General features: G+C 44.0%; 1 protein-coding gene across 7 annotated transcripts in view; it reads right to left on the bottom strand.

The window, feature by feature from the left end:
- Positions 1–1159: 1159 nt before the first annotated feature.
- The window catches only part of LOC136750074 (caskin-2), a 125624-nt gene continuing 112884 nt past the window's right edge, over positions 1160–13899 (bottom strand). For 4 of the 7 annotated variants that reach the window (XM_066704838.1, XM_066704842.1, XM_066704843.1 and 1 more), the window contains 7 exons: positions 12789–12883; positions 11654–11764; positions 11120–11221; positions 10230–10368; positions 7881–9833; positions 6551–6836; positions 1160–5765 (listed from right to left, as the gene is read on the bottom strand). In XM_066704838.1, the coding sequence (XP_066560935.1) occupies positions 5669–5765; positions 6551–6836; positions 7881–9833; positions 10230–10368; positions 11120–11221; positions 11654–11764; positions 12789–12883 (2783 nt within the window). In that variant the 3' untranslated portion in view covers positions 1160–5668. The remainder of the gene's footprint in view (positions 5766–6550; positions 6837–7880; positions 9834–10229; positions 10369–11119; positions 11222–11653; positions 11765–12788; positions 12884–13899) is intronic. The other 3 variants (XM_066704841.1, XM_066704844.1, XM_066704840.1) reach the window with 2 other exon arrangements.

Below are 13899 nucleotides of genomic sequence, written 5' to 3'. Positions count from 1 at the left end.
AACAGGTACCCAGCAGCCAATCGCGTTAACGCAGAGCCCCCGTTAAGCCAATGCGGTTATTGGCTCAGTATTTGGGCACCGTTGCCCTAACCTTATTTACCCAATCAGATTAATGTTTGTCACCGATAAGCTGACAGTCCGGCACCGTGCACCAATGGCAGCGTGTTTGAGAATTTGTTGCAGTCCAATCCCTGAGGACGCCGCTGCTTTCGAAGAGCGTGGTCGGGTCTGCTTGCATTGGATATGTTTGATAATTGGAGTTTGTGTACCGTAGTGTATTTATTTTAGGTATACAACCATATACAATATTACCATTTTAAAATACAGGTATTTTAAAATGCTTTCGAAAAATAATGACGTTTTTTTATTGCATTTTGTTATTTTTTTTATTAAGAAAACAGATTTATACTTATCTCTTATAAACAGTTACGTAACACGGAAGGACATGTTTTCCGTTCAGAGGCTTCCCTCTATTTTATCATCTGTTATCATTGCGTTTAACTAATTCAGTGTTGGCTGTGTACACTGACTGCTATTTGACGACTTTGAATGTCTTATCTTTCAGTAAACCGAGAACAGTAGATACGATTTGAGTTACATGGTTAATATAAGGGTATACTGGAAAGGCCTGAACTTCAGAAGAAAGCCCAATATACCTACAGAACACGTTTTGTCAAATGCGTGAGGACGGGGTGTGGGGTCTCAATGCATGAGACTTGAGAGCTCTGCATATGTAACTTGTGTGTTGCAATTGTGTTGTATTGCTCTGACCTTCTTGAACAGATTTCTCCTCAAAAGCGATTTGAATCTCAGTGTGACGCCCTAGTTATATAAAGATCAATTAAAAAATAAATATTGATATATTTGGGTTTCAGTATTCCGGTATACCTGCATGTAAAATACAAAGCAATTAGGAAGCACCTGCAACAGATTGTGGTGGTGGATACTTCTTTCTATGAAGAAACTCTACAGTTGACTTGGTCCACCTCGGTGCAGCATCACCACCATAAGTTCAGTAATACCCAACCCCTTGTAGCTCCACCTGACTACCAGGCATGGGTGAAAGGAGAATGTGGCGGAAAGGGGCATGGATTTGCTGTATCATTCTGGGAAAATGTATTCCTGAATAATGAGTAAATAAACAAACAGAGCATGGGGAAAAAGTCAAACGGATAGTTTAATGACTGGCATCATTGAGTGGTCAAAAACATGTATAAAACAAACAAAACAAAACAAAAACCAGACAAAGCAGCACTCATGCCAACAACTACATAGTTGATTCAATGACACATAGCAGGTCATGAGCGGGTTATGGATTTACCAGACACTTCTATGTACCCTGCATTCCATTTCTTTATTAGCAGGTTTATGCCTGTATTGTGTAAAAACATATATTTAATGATTTTCAGCAAACCTCAATGTGACATTATTCTCAAATTACATACAAAGGAGTGGATTCTCACTAGCAATGTCAAGACAAGAGGCATATGCAATGCTATTTCTCATCTTCTAGATCAAGATTGCCATATCACATGCATCTCCTGTTATCAGTACAAGATGCCCAGTCTGTGCCCAGTGTGTTGGTGCTGTGCTTATGGGCCAATTTTGGTTATCATTTAGTTATGTCACTAGTCCTTGTTTTTCATTTTGCCCCACTACCTGGAAAATTTGAATTTATATTTGAATCTAATAGCTGTGGGCAAGGCTGGACTAACTAACTGGTCCCCTAACTGTTCTAGAGGACACTAATCCCCATGTTTCTGGATAGCTAGTTCAGTGTCAGTGGGGCTGAGGAAGACCAGTGAACTAGACTGGTTGACAGGGTTGGTGCTGCTAAAATGCCACCAATCTTACACAGGGAATCTGTGTTTACCATGCATGCAAAGGAATAGCTAGAAGTGTCTACAAAAGATATCCACCCCTGCTCAGTTGACTTTGCAGCGTTTTGCCACAGCAGCAGTATATTCAGTTCAATGTGTTATCCCTTTCATGTATTTACTTAATGATTTAGTTGATTATGTATTTTCTCAGAAAATAAAACAAACAGTAACAGAAAAAAACAAGTCAATTATAAGGATGGGTTGGAAATATCGGACCAAAAAATAATATATATATGTTTTGGTTGAAATACACTTCAAATATATAAGACCATGGCAGGTTATAAATTAATTTACAAGATTAGCAGTATGTACAAGGTAAATTTGGGTGTGAACTGCAGGAAACAGTGAGTGCTCCTTAATTAGCAGATTGTACAGTGAGGTTAAAAAACCAAATCCCTGTTAATGGTGAACTGTAACCATAACGCATCAAATACAGAATAAAAAAATAATAATAATTAATTCTGAAGACGTTATGAAAATCTTAATAAAAACATAATTGAGAAACATTTAAACAAGCCAGTCAGTCAGTAAAATGTTCTTCAGCTCTCTAGGTTTTGATTATGCTTAGGTTTGATTTATTTTAAATAAGGTGCTCTACCTAGGAATATAGGCATTTTTGTTAATCCCCTGAAACTGGCCTTAATAACATCAGTCACCCTTTTAGAACACATACAGAATTAGGGTGCTGTAGCATAAGATGATACTCCAGGCAAGGCTATAGTCAGGAATTACCTGTTTCTCGTCTGCATTGAGAACAGAACATATTTTACAGTACATTTATAATAATATATATTTTTTTTAAATGTAAAATACAAAAAAATAAAAAAAATAAAAATCATACATGATTTTTTGTAAAACACTACATATAGAATACATTTTAAAATCGAAGGTACACAACACTAGGGGAGTCTGGATTATGTTTCCAAGTCACGGTTACATATTGAGTTCTGTGCTCTAGACTGGTGCTCAGGTTGTCAGTGCCGGCCCATACAATGTTTAAGATGCATGCCTTATGTATTAACTTCAAACTAACCAGCACCCACACAGTCCATGCCATAATTAGTAAGTTGCTAGCTGAGTTGTAGTTAGATACAATCCATGTACTTTATAACTCAGCACAAGAATACAGCTACTGTTTTTTAGTAGTTGCCTATACATATACACCCATCAGATGAATACATCAAATACACATTGGTTAGGTACAAATATAATATCTTCAGCATTGTGGTTTGTGCACTTCATTACACAGTCTCAAACGCTGGTAGTTCAACGCTCCGGCTCACTGCGTATTTCTGCTGTCGGCCCCAGTAGGAGGTGGTTAATGCTCTCCATTGGCTGGATACCTTACAGTATAGGTACAAGTGAAGACGCTAGACATTCTTCTTGAGACCATGACGTGATCCAGCATGGTCTGCACTAGGAGCGATTGCTGTGATTTGGAGCCTACACAAATTTAGCTGGCGACTGAAGCAGTTCTACGTGGAATATGATTTGTGATTTCAGAGCACATGCAGGCTTGCCGATTCCCTTCCCTGACACCTGACACAGATTAGTGCTTTGCAACAGGAAGCCTGATCTACTGAAGGGTCACTGATTTCCAAGGCTGGTGAGTAGGTTGCAATATGGTTCCAGCTCTGGGAAATGCTCAGGCCATCCCTTTATACAGCAGTAATATATCTATTAAGCAGCTGCGATAAATACCGTGTTAAGATTTGGTTAAACTGAACACAATAAGTGCGTGTCAATTCTGACTGCAGGGCCGGACATCAAGTGAATCTTGAAAACCCATTTAGCTATTGGAGCATGCTTCACAAACAAATGCTTTACATTTTCTTCATTAAAACAATGCTGCCTACATTTGCTCATTCCAGCTGCTACCTCAGAATCTGCTGTGCTAGTAGGGGCTAGTGTGGCCTGATTAAGGGAGGTGTTTCTGTATCACCTTCAAAGGACTGTGTGAAACATGCATATGCAAATCAGTGAACTTGGAACCCTCTTTATCCTGTCCTGAGAAGGCAGCAAAGGCTTCATTATAAGGAAAATATTCAGATCAATATTCAGTCTAACACTTGCTTGGCTGAGTCTTCACTGCTGTGGAAACTATTAAAAATATGGCTGAGGACATGCTTGAGCGAACTGAAAACACATATCTGACGGCCACATTTCCTGAGCTGATTGAGACAAAACACAAGACAAATGCCTCCCCAAAAAAGGCAAAGGAATTAACACTTGAAATTGTCAATAGGGTTAATTACTGTGATTATATATCGGCAGGTGCTTAAATTATTAAAAATAAAAAAGTGGATGTGCTCTCTACTGCTGTTTGGATGCAGAGGAAAGAAAGTGGATACCAGTAGCACCAACATGAAGACAATGCACAGCCCTTTGGCAGACTATGTTAACTTGCTCCCCAGCACTTAACCATGTTAAGTATATCTTATTAAGCGTCTATTAAAATATTTCATTTTGTGTCTTGCTTTAGCTCTAAAACTAATTCAGATATGCTTTCGTAAGGTAAAGCTATATGCTCTTGCTTTTCTGAATAGGTATCATCTGCTGTACACAGCCCTTTAAAACAAAACAAAACAAAACAAAATCTCTAGCATCTTTTAAATTTGATAAAGTGAAATATGCTTTTCTTTACTGCAAAGGATGTTTCCCTTTGTTAAAAATAAATGCAGTCATTTACATGTCTGTACACAGTCTTACAAAACAAGTAAAAAGTTTGACATTAGAGGGTGAGGGGTATCAGCAAGAATGTTGGTTTCTGTCTGCTGGGGAAAAAAAGAAAATGAAACATTGGGCAATTTAGTCTACACTAAGATATTGCTCCTAACTTTCCCTACGAAAGCTTAAGCCCAGAAGAAGTGGCTTTGGTCTTAGTAGGACAGTCTATAGTAAATGGCTGACAGGTCCCCATAGCTTGTTTTTGCAGTACAGCACATCTCCAGTGAACAGTGTATTATCAGGGCTGTTTTGCCTGATGCAGAGAAGACCAATTGAGCTGGTATTGAGCTGGTAGGCTGGTTATACATAAAACATGCTGGCCACATCCTTCCTCTCTCTCTCTCTCATTCTCTGTGGCATAGCAAAATACTTTTCAACAAGAGAAGCATCAGAAGTGCAGGTTTGTACTCTTCTGCAATGTGCATTTAACTGCCCATTTTTGAGAAAACAAAAATGATAATGCTCATATTGAAGAAGCAGGGTTACGTGGATTTGTAAAAGACATAACAACAGTCAAAGAAAAAGAAAATGTAAATTAAAATGAGATTACAAAAGCAGGGTTCAAACCACCCCTGATCAGCAGGTATGCGTTTCTTTTTTTTTTTTTTGGCGGTTGACACCCAGTGTAGAAAAATATCCCTGTGTTTCAGCCCCTGGCGGCTACAGTATATAATACAGTATAGTACAGTTTAAGTGCTTGTGTTGAAGGGATCTAATGTCTCTCCCTGCTGTCTATATGAGTCAAAAGTGCCCCCGGCTGGCCAGTGGCTGAGCTCCCACCTCTCCTTTCCAATATCTCTCATTCCTCTTGGGGAGTTTCTGGTTACATGGCATCCACTGCCCAAAGTGGGTTTTACTATCCATCCTGAGATCCCTTGACACAGGCTGGTCGAGGCAGGGCTTGGTCTGGATTAGGTGTAGCAGTCGTTTGCAGACAATGTACATGGCGTGCCTTCTCAGCCCTGACAGCTGTTTTGCTGCAGGATGATTTGGTGGGAGGGGCGGGGGGGAGATTTTTTGTATTAGTCTAAGGCTTCTGAGAATGCTCTGTGGACCCCTGCTCAATCCAACATGGCATCCAGCTGGTCAGCAAGATCATCAAACATGTTCCCGATGTCATCTAGAATGTTTCCAGCTGACTGGACCGTGCCGGTGCTGCTGTAATACATAAAAACAGCAGATGTCTTTTTAAAAATGTGTTTTAGTCATCACTTGTTGAATTATATTGCGATAAGAATCCTTGCACAAAAATCCCTGATAGTGTACACCCCCCAGTACACACATTGAGTCCCACTGTGCTGGTTGCCGGGACATTGACATTACATTGAAACTGTATGACACCATGTTCGGTTATTAATGGGGTTTCAACTGAGGAAGAGAGACTGGATGAAAGACAAGAAATGCAACTAACTTTAGGACATGTGAATATTGTTCAGTCAATTAGACCTCCTAAGTTGACTCTTTCTAGTTGCTTTGATTCCATTCTGTTCAAGTTCTGCTAGTTGGTAAAGGAACAAGACAATATTTTCATGCACACTCACATTCCATTATTATTAGGACTACTCGAGTATGCTGAATATGTAATCAATCATCTAAATCTTCTGAACACCTTATTCACAATATGATTAGAGGCAGGAAAGATGGCACCTAAGAACACATTGAAGAGCTCCTGCTCTGAGGAGGAGACACCTTGTAACTTGCAATGGAAACCGCACCTATCTTACATTCCTTCAAGATAATTTCTACTGCACATGCTCAGGGTACAGCAGCATTCTGAATCTGTTTGAGTTTTTGTAAAGAATAGAGAGGTATTCAATTTAACTTGAATGTAAACAGCTTATTCAGAATTCTCATATTCAGAATATTCCAGTATTCCCTGACTACGTCTTGCATGTAAACATAGTGAGTGAGTGCCAGCACGCCGTGTGCTGTGCCAGCCTTACCCATCGGTGTGGTCTTCCAGGGTGAGTTTCCTCTCCACGGCCTTCAGAGCGGCTTCCAGAGAGGTGCTGGTCTGATCCAGCCGCTGCTGCGCTAGGGCTGAGCCGGGGGCCGGGCTGGAGAGGCAAGCCTGGGGTTTTCCTGGCCTCAGTGGCTGGTTCTGTGGAAGCATGGGTCGGTGGATGCTACCGGTTGGTGTCCTAGACGGGGAGCGAGGGCTGCTGGGCCCAGGGGCAGCAAAGGCCAGGCTCTGGACAACGTTGAGTGTGACCGTGTGGGTGCCAACTTCTGGGAGGTAAGAAGAGAGACACTCTCTGTCAAACTGTAGTTACATTACTGTTACACAAGATGAATGAAAATCAAACCAATTAATGTTACCACAAGTCAGCAATAATAATAATAATAATAATAATAATAATAATAATAATAATAATAATAACTCAGTTACCCACAATGCTTCTCTAGTGCATACAAAAAGGACAAGCACTATGTAAGGTCTCTGGATGAAAGGAATCTAGATTTTCAATGCTTCTATTTTTATTTAATTGTATTCACTTTTATCTTCTTTATATACAATTCTTTGAAAACATCACACCTGACTCATCAAAGTGAAGGCTGAAATCTATCCCATTTACACTTTTTCATTTTCAAATTCGTTATGCTGTCTAGTCCTTTGGTTCATGCCTTTTTTCAATGCTTTGCTTTGTGTCTCTTGGCTGTGTCTTGCTCCACCACAGTGCAGTGTCCCCTGGCTCAGAAAAACTCCAGCAAAAGAGGAGAGGAGGTGAGGGGAGAGGCCCCCAATGTCCAGCAACTCTCTAGGTTGAGCTCACTCTACACTAACTCAAACTGACCGAACAGTTCATTTCAGACAGGGACGCCAGTGTAGAAGCTATGCTTGGGGGCCATGCACTGGAGGCCTTCTTCACTACTTCCTCATTGAAATAAGGAACCAACCAATCCCCTACTGTTACAAAACCAAAGTTAAGAGCCTGATTTGGTTAAGGACTTACTCTCGAGTAAGATCATCAGTTTTTAGAAAAGTTTTTACATTTTGCAGATTCTTTCTAATTATAATACTTTATGAGATTGTTGTGCAATTACTTTGTGTGAATATATAAACCTTAAGTATGTTATATATATGTATATACACATACATTTTATTATTATTATTATTATTATTATTATTAATTTCTTAGCAGATGCCCTTATCCAGGGCGACATTAAAATATAGCATATGATATAGAAAGTACACATTTAGTAAAGTGCTGATGTCTGGTGACTGACAGGGGTGTGACTGTGGCAGCAGGGCGGTGTAGCAGCAGGCCATACCTGAGGGACTGTGCCTAGTGAAGCTGCTGTCTGCTGCTGGTCTTTGGGAGCTGGCAGGTTTGGGGGAGAGTGGAGGCTTCAGGGGCTTCCCAGGGGTGGCCTTCTCCAGGCACTGCAGGCTCTTTTCCATCTCTGTGATTCGGAAGCCCACGTCATCATCCTCCTCAAATTCCCGCCTGTTCCCACAGTCAGCACTGACCAGGCCCAGAGCCCCGCTCACGGCCTGCACCTCCGCAGAGCAGGGGCTGGCAGGGGAAACCTCCTCTCTGCTCTTGGGGGGCGGCTGCTCCTTCTCTTTGGGCTTGTGTCTGCGCTTGACTGTGTCGGACTCTTTCAGATTGAACTCGGGCACCTCCAGGCTCTTGTTGGGACGGCCCTTGTCTGTGGGCTCAGTGGAGGATTCAGGCTTTAGGGGCCCGTTGGTCTTGGGCCTCTGCTTGATGGTCAGGTTTCCCTCCTCGGCAAAGGGGATGCACTCACTGGAACTGTTGTGGGGCGAGGAGGAGCTGTCAAGGCCCAGTTTGCCCTTGTTCTCTTCCTCTGTGTCAGATTTGATCTCGCTATCCATCTCTACCTTATCTGTCTCGCAAACCCCCGGCTCACTCAGCGTCCGTCTTCTGTTCCCCAGCGGCTCTCTGAAGGCCTGGGGCAGGGCTGGCTTGGGAGGAGGGGAAAGCCCTGGCTCGAGGGGGTTGCTGCTCTCCTGGGAGGGCCTGTTGGACTTCTGGAAGAGGAGACCCTTCTCGACCTTTGCCATCAGGCTACTGGCCCCTGAGGTCTCCAGCATGGCAGTGATGGTCCTCACATTGCCCACGCTCTCCGACTCCACACTGCCTAGAGACGTCAGGTCCTCAGGCTCAGGGCTGACCATGCCTGTCACCGAACTCAGCCTCTTGGGTGGGGGAGGGGGAGGGCCCTTCCTGCGGGCGCGTATGGCAAAGGACTGGCTGCGGCTAACGCTGCGCTCGGGGTTGGACTGCAGGCATGCCAGCTGGCTGCGTCCTGGGCGTCTGGTCAAGGTGGCGTAAGAGGCGAGGGCTCCTGTTGGGACCGTGTCCTCCTCGTCCGGCTCCCCATCTGATAGGGCGTAGCGTGTCAGGCTCTGTGAACGCTTCTTGGTTTTGAAGATGTCCCCATTGATGGGAAGCCCGCGCTGGCTGAGCAGGGGGATGGCGCCAGGCAGTGCCTTGGCAAGAGGGCTGCGCTCCAGGTCTGTGGTGCCACAGTGGGAATGCAGATAGCTGAAGGCCTTCTGAGCTGGGGAGCCCTGGGGCAAGCTATGATAGGGTAGGACTGGTGAGGCGTTGGGTTTGACTTTCGTTGGGAGAGGTGGGTAGACAAAGCCCCCCGCTGATTTGCCTGGGGTGTGTGGTGGGGTGACATTGGGAGGGTTCTGTTGTAGCAGCGCCATTTTGGATGGAATGCCACCCTTGGAGGGCAGGACCGGGCGCTGGTCACGCCCCTCTGGAATGTTGCGCTCCTTGTAGGGGCTGCCCACTACTCTCCCATTGGTCACGTCGAGGCGCAGGCTGTCCTGATTGGCCCGGGAGCGCCCCCCGCTGCTGCTGCTGCTGTCCCCACTGCCCAGGCTCTCCTGTGAGCGGGCCAGCGGGTGATCCTGGGAGTGGCCAGAGCCGCGGGAACGGATGCCAATGCTTTCCTGGCTGCAGGACATGGCGGCAGCGCTCTTGATTGCCAGCCCCTCCTGACAGCCACTGTAGGTGTTGGACATGGCACTCTGCAGCTCGGCACTCAGCTCGCTATCCTGGAAAGTCAGCATCTTGGGGGTGTGGGGGGAGGGGCAGTCCCCGCCCTCCAGTGGCTCGATGGCCACCAGTTCCAGGGCACTGGGCAGCTTGCGCCGCAAGGTCCTGTTTCCTGCCTCCGCCAGGGTACGTGCCTTCTGGATGTCACACAGCTTCTTCACCGCCAGCATCATCTTCTTCTGGTGGCCTGCAGGGAGACAGACAGGAAATGCAATGTAAACACAAAATAACAATGGCACTTTCAATCAGTTTGAAGAGAATCTTTCATTATTGTTGCATAAGATCCACTGTGCCTCCTCCACCTTGACAAATTGGCTAGTGGGTCTGCAATTATCATTGCCATGCTGGCATGTTAATCTGCCTCGGCCACTCTAGACAATAAGGGGGGGCACTGTGATGCCAACAACACTCAATTTGCTGATTGGATTCTTCCCAGTACAATATTATACATAATATACTGTTACTGTACAGCTGTACCAGCAGGTCACAGATATGTCACAATGTGTGACCTAAATGGGATCAATTGACCAAAGTTGCAACCAAACCACACAAACACAACACCCCCTGCCCCCAGCCCCCTCACCCAGCTTGGTGATGCCGATCTCCTGCAGGTCCTCCCAAGTGATGTCGCGGACGATGCTGATGGAGTCATAGCCATTCTCCGATAGCTTCTTGTGGTACTGGGGCAGCCCGATGGCACTCAGCCACTCCCCCAGGTCGGCCTGCAGCAGAGAGAGGGAGACACCTTAGACACCTTACACAGGGGACTAGCACAAACACAGTGGGGCCAAGGAGCACCTCCACACTGAGCTCAATGAATTTCTTGAACAGCAAACATTTGTGGAGAACAGCAAAGTAACTCCAGGATTCTGAATCAGTCATGTTTAATTGCCAACTGCACAGATTATATTAGAACCTGGAATGAGATAAGTGTTGTCACAGAACAGCCAGTCTGAATGAAGGTGTTTGAAGGAGAAAAAGGGTGGTGTCCATTTCGTCAAACCCAGAATGAATGAGAGGAAATCCTTACTGTGACTTCTTGGAACTCAGAACCTTGCTATGTGAAAATGAGCAGCCTTGCCAAAGACAGACGGCGACTAAGCACCAAGAGCCAACAGAGCTGACTTGAACACCTAGAAACCTGCTAGCCTGGCTTTGTGCATCATGTGGAGACTGGAGGCTGCTTTAAAGCCACAGGCATGGAAGTTCTGTGAGGAAGTCTAACAATACCACTATTTAATATATATATATATATATATATATATATATATATATAATACAAATGGAAGCAGTGGTACAGCAGATTGTGTCAGACTGCACTAACTGTAAGAAGCGGATTAGCAGTGGACGTGTGCTAAATTCACAGACTACTGTGCTGCGAGTGCTTGTGGCCCTGAATGCGGGGTTCTACATGGGGGACAATGATGGGAGATGTATGTCCAGTGTGTGGCTGAGTACTGATCAGGGCCTCACCGGGATGTAGTCTGGAAGCCACTCTGGAATGGTCAGGTTCCCAATTTCAATGGAGATCTTCTTGCGGTGGCCCGGCTTGGTCACTCCGATGGCAGTCAGGTCCTGGATAGGGAATCAAACAAAGAAACAAGACAAATGATGATACGAATGAGCATGTGGCAACACATATAGTCTCTCATCATAAACAAACTGCACTTGGGATTGCATTAGGCTTGAAATTTAACACCATTGTATACTGCATTTTGCAATAGATTTATTTGACCATATTGTGTCATGCTTTTGATAATTGTTTTTCTGGTGACAAGTTGCCCTGCAGAAGGGCAGCTGCTAATTAATAAATAAACAAAAATACAATAATGCCCTATACTGCTATCCCGGAAAGGGTGTACCCTGCATTGTGTCCACTATATTAGGCTCTAGCTCACTGTGGCCTTGTACTGGATGGAGCAATTATGTAAAATAAATGGATGAATGTAATTATAATAATAATAATAATAATAATAATATTGTGGCTGTGTGCGACGGTGGCTTCACCTCGGGCGTCATGCGACTGATAGTTGGCACATCATAGCCGGCAGTGAGGAAGTTGGCCGTGTACTGCTCCAGCTGAAACTCACTCAGCCATTGGTAGATGGCCTCGGCATCCTACAGCGAGAGGTAAGATGATAATGTTACAAAGTGGGAAATTCAAATTATATTATTTATTTTTATTCAAACGGGAAGAAAATGTACAAATATCCATATCTGTTTGTAATAAGATTTGGAGAACTGCAGTTAGATACTATGCAGATGTTTTTTCTTTCCAAATGGCTAACAAAGTAAGGCTCCTGCAGTAAGTTTAGTGTTGCATTCAGTAGGCTTGTGTGAGGGTTTGTTTACCTGAATTGGAGAATGCATGTAGTGTTTTAGTAACAGGAGGGGGAAGGATGCTTGCCCATTTATTCAAGTTGCTGAAATTGGGGATTTGGGAAAAACGACAGGTTTTCACATGGCAATTGTAATGCAGAGTGGCAGGGCCCTCGGGGTCTGGGGGATCGAGAGCCTGAGTGACAGCCCACTGTTTTGGCTTATTGCTGTGGGTGCTGGAAGGTAACATGTCAGAGGTGAGCGTGTGCAGCGTGTTTAAACACACATAACTGTGTTCTGCAACATGGCAACACTCCTCCGCCAGAGGCTCTGGAAAGCACACAATCCCACAGCTGCACAAGGCCCTGGACCCACACACCCCATGGGCTCTGATGTGACTCTGCCCAGCGGTGTCCGTACACTAGGGAAGGCCTAATCATTCAGGGAAGTGAAGCACACACAGCACAGTCACCAGCGTTCATTTTAAAACTCAATTTAACACTGACACTGAGTTAATTGAATACTAGAGATTCTACTGTGCGTACAGATCTTATGACCGCCACATAACAAAATAAGAAATACCCTACTACACCTCTCGGTTTGCCTCAATTTGACATTTTATTTCATATTGAGCGCTGCTAAATTTTTTATGATTTACAAATGGACTAATGCAATGTTTTGTTTTTAAATGTGATTTTGGAACTTTTGTGAGAGACTCCATTCTGGCTGTCAATGCTCTTAGATATAAAAGTTGGAAGTAAGTGTGAGTGAATGTAGTGTCGAGCAGCTCCCACAATCCTTGGCTCCCCCTGTCCTGTCTCACCTTGCCCTCCAGTAGTTGCTCGGGCCGGATGAACTGTGGGGAGAGGGTCTGTTCTCCAGACCGCAGGCTGTTCATGATCTGTCGCCGCAGGGCACCTGGGAGTAGTTTAAGACAAAGAGTGGAATACAGTAAGTTACACTGCACAGTAAAAAACAGTTAAAGACACAGCAAGGACAGCAAATGCAGTGACAGGACAGCAATACCATCCACTCAATTAGAGTGCGTATGGTACGCCTGAGAAACCTTAAACAGAAGGTGATTGTGATATTTATTGTGCAGTAATACCCAAGCTAACCATATAACCTTGTGGCAACATTGTAATAAAAGTGAAAACAGAAAAAATGTACATTGTGACAACACGAATTTGTAGACTCAAGGGGATTGTGTCAAAATATTGCAAAATAACGTTATAAAATTACATTTTGTATCACTACATTTCTGAGAAAAAAATATGGACTAAGCACAAAAGACAGAGAATGAAAAGTTAATATATGAATTAACTCCAATAACGGACCTTAGAATGAAAGAACACTAACGATACTCTGTGGTAAGAAAAATACATACAAAAACACACAAATTAATACTTACAATTACCCATATGTGCCAAAATTGCCCTCTTTTCTATATGTTTATAATATATAGAATGCATTTTAATATATATACACTCACCTAAAGGATTATTTGGAACACCATACTAATACTGTGTTTGACCCCCTTTCGCCTTCAGAACTGCCTTAATTCTACGTGGCATTGATTCAACAAGGTGCTGAAAGCATTCTTTAGAAATGTTGGCCCATATTGATAGGATAGCATCTTGCAGTTGATGGAGATTTGTGGGATGCACATCCAGGGCATGGAGCTCCCGTTCCACCACATCCCAAAGATGCTCTATTGAGTTGAGATCTGGTGACTGTGGGGGCCAGTTTAGTACAGTGAACTCATTGTCATGTTCAAGAAACCAATTTGAAATGATTCAACCTTTGTGACATGGTGCATTATCCTGCTGGAAGTAGCCATCAGAGGATGGGTACATGGTGGTCATAAAGGGATGGACATGGTCAGAAACAATGCTCAGGTAGGCCGTGGCATTTAAACGATGCCCAATTGGCAC

Source organism: Amia ocellicauda, chromosome 5 (assembly GCF_036373705.1).
Source record: "Amia ocellicauda isolate fAmiCal2 chromosome 5, fAmiCal2.hap1, whole genome shotgun sequence".
NCBI lineage: Eukaryota > Metazoa > Chordata > Actinopteri > Amiiformes > Amiidae > Amia > Amia ocellicauda.
Note: the sequence above shows the minus strand (reverse complement) of the source record. Positions and strands in the feature narration are given on the sequence as shown.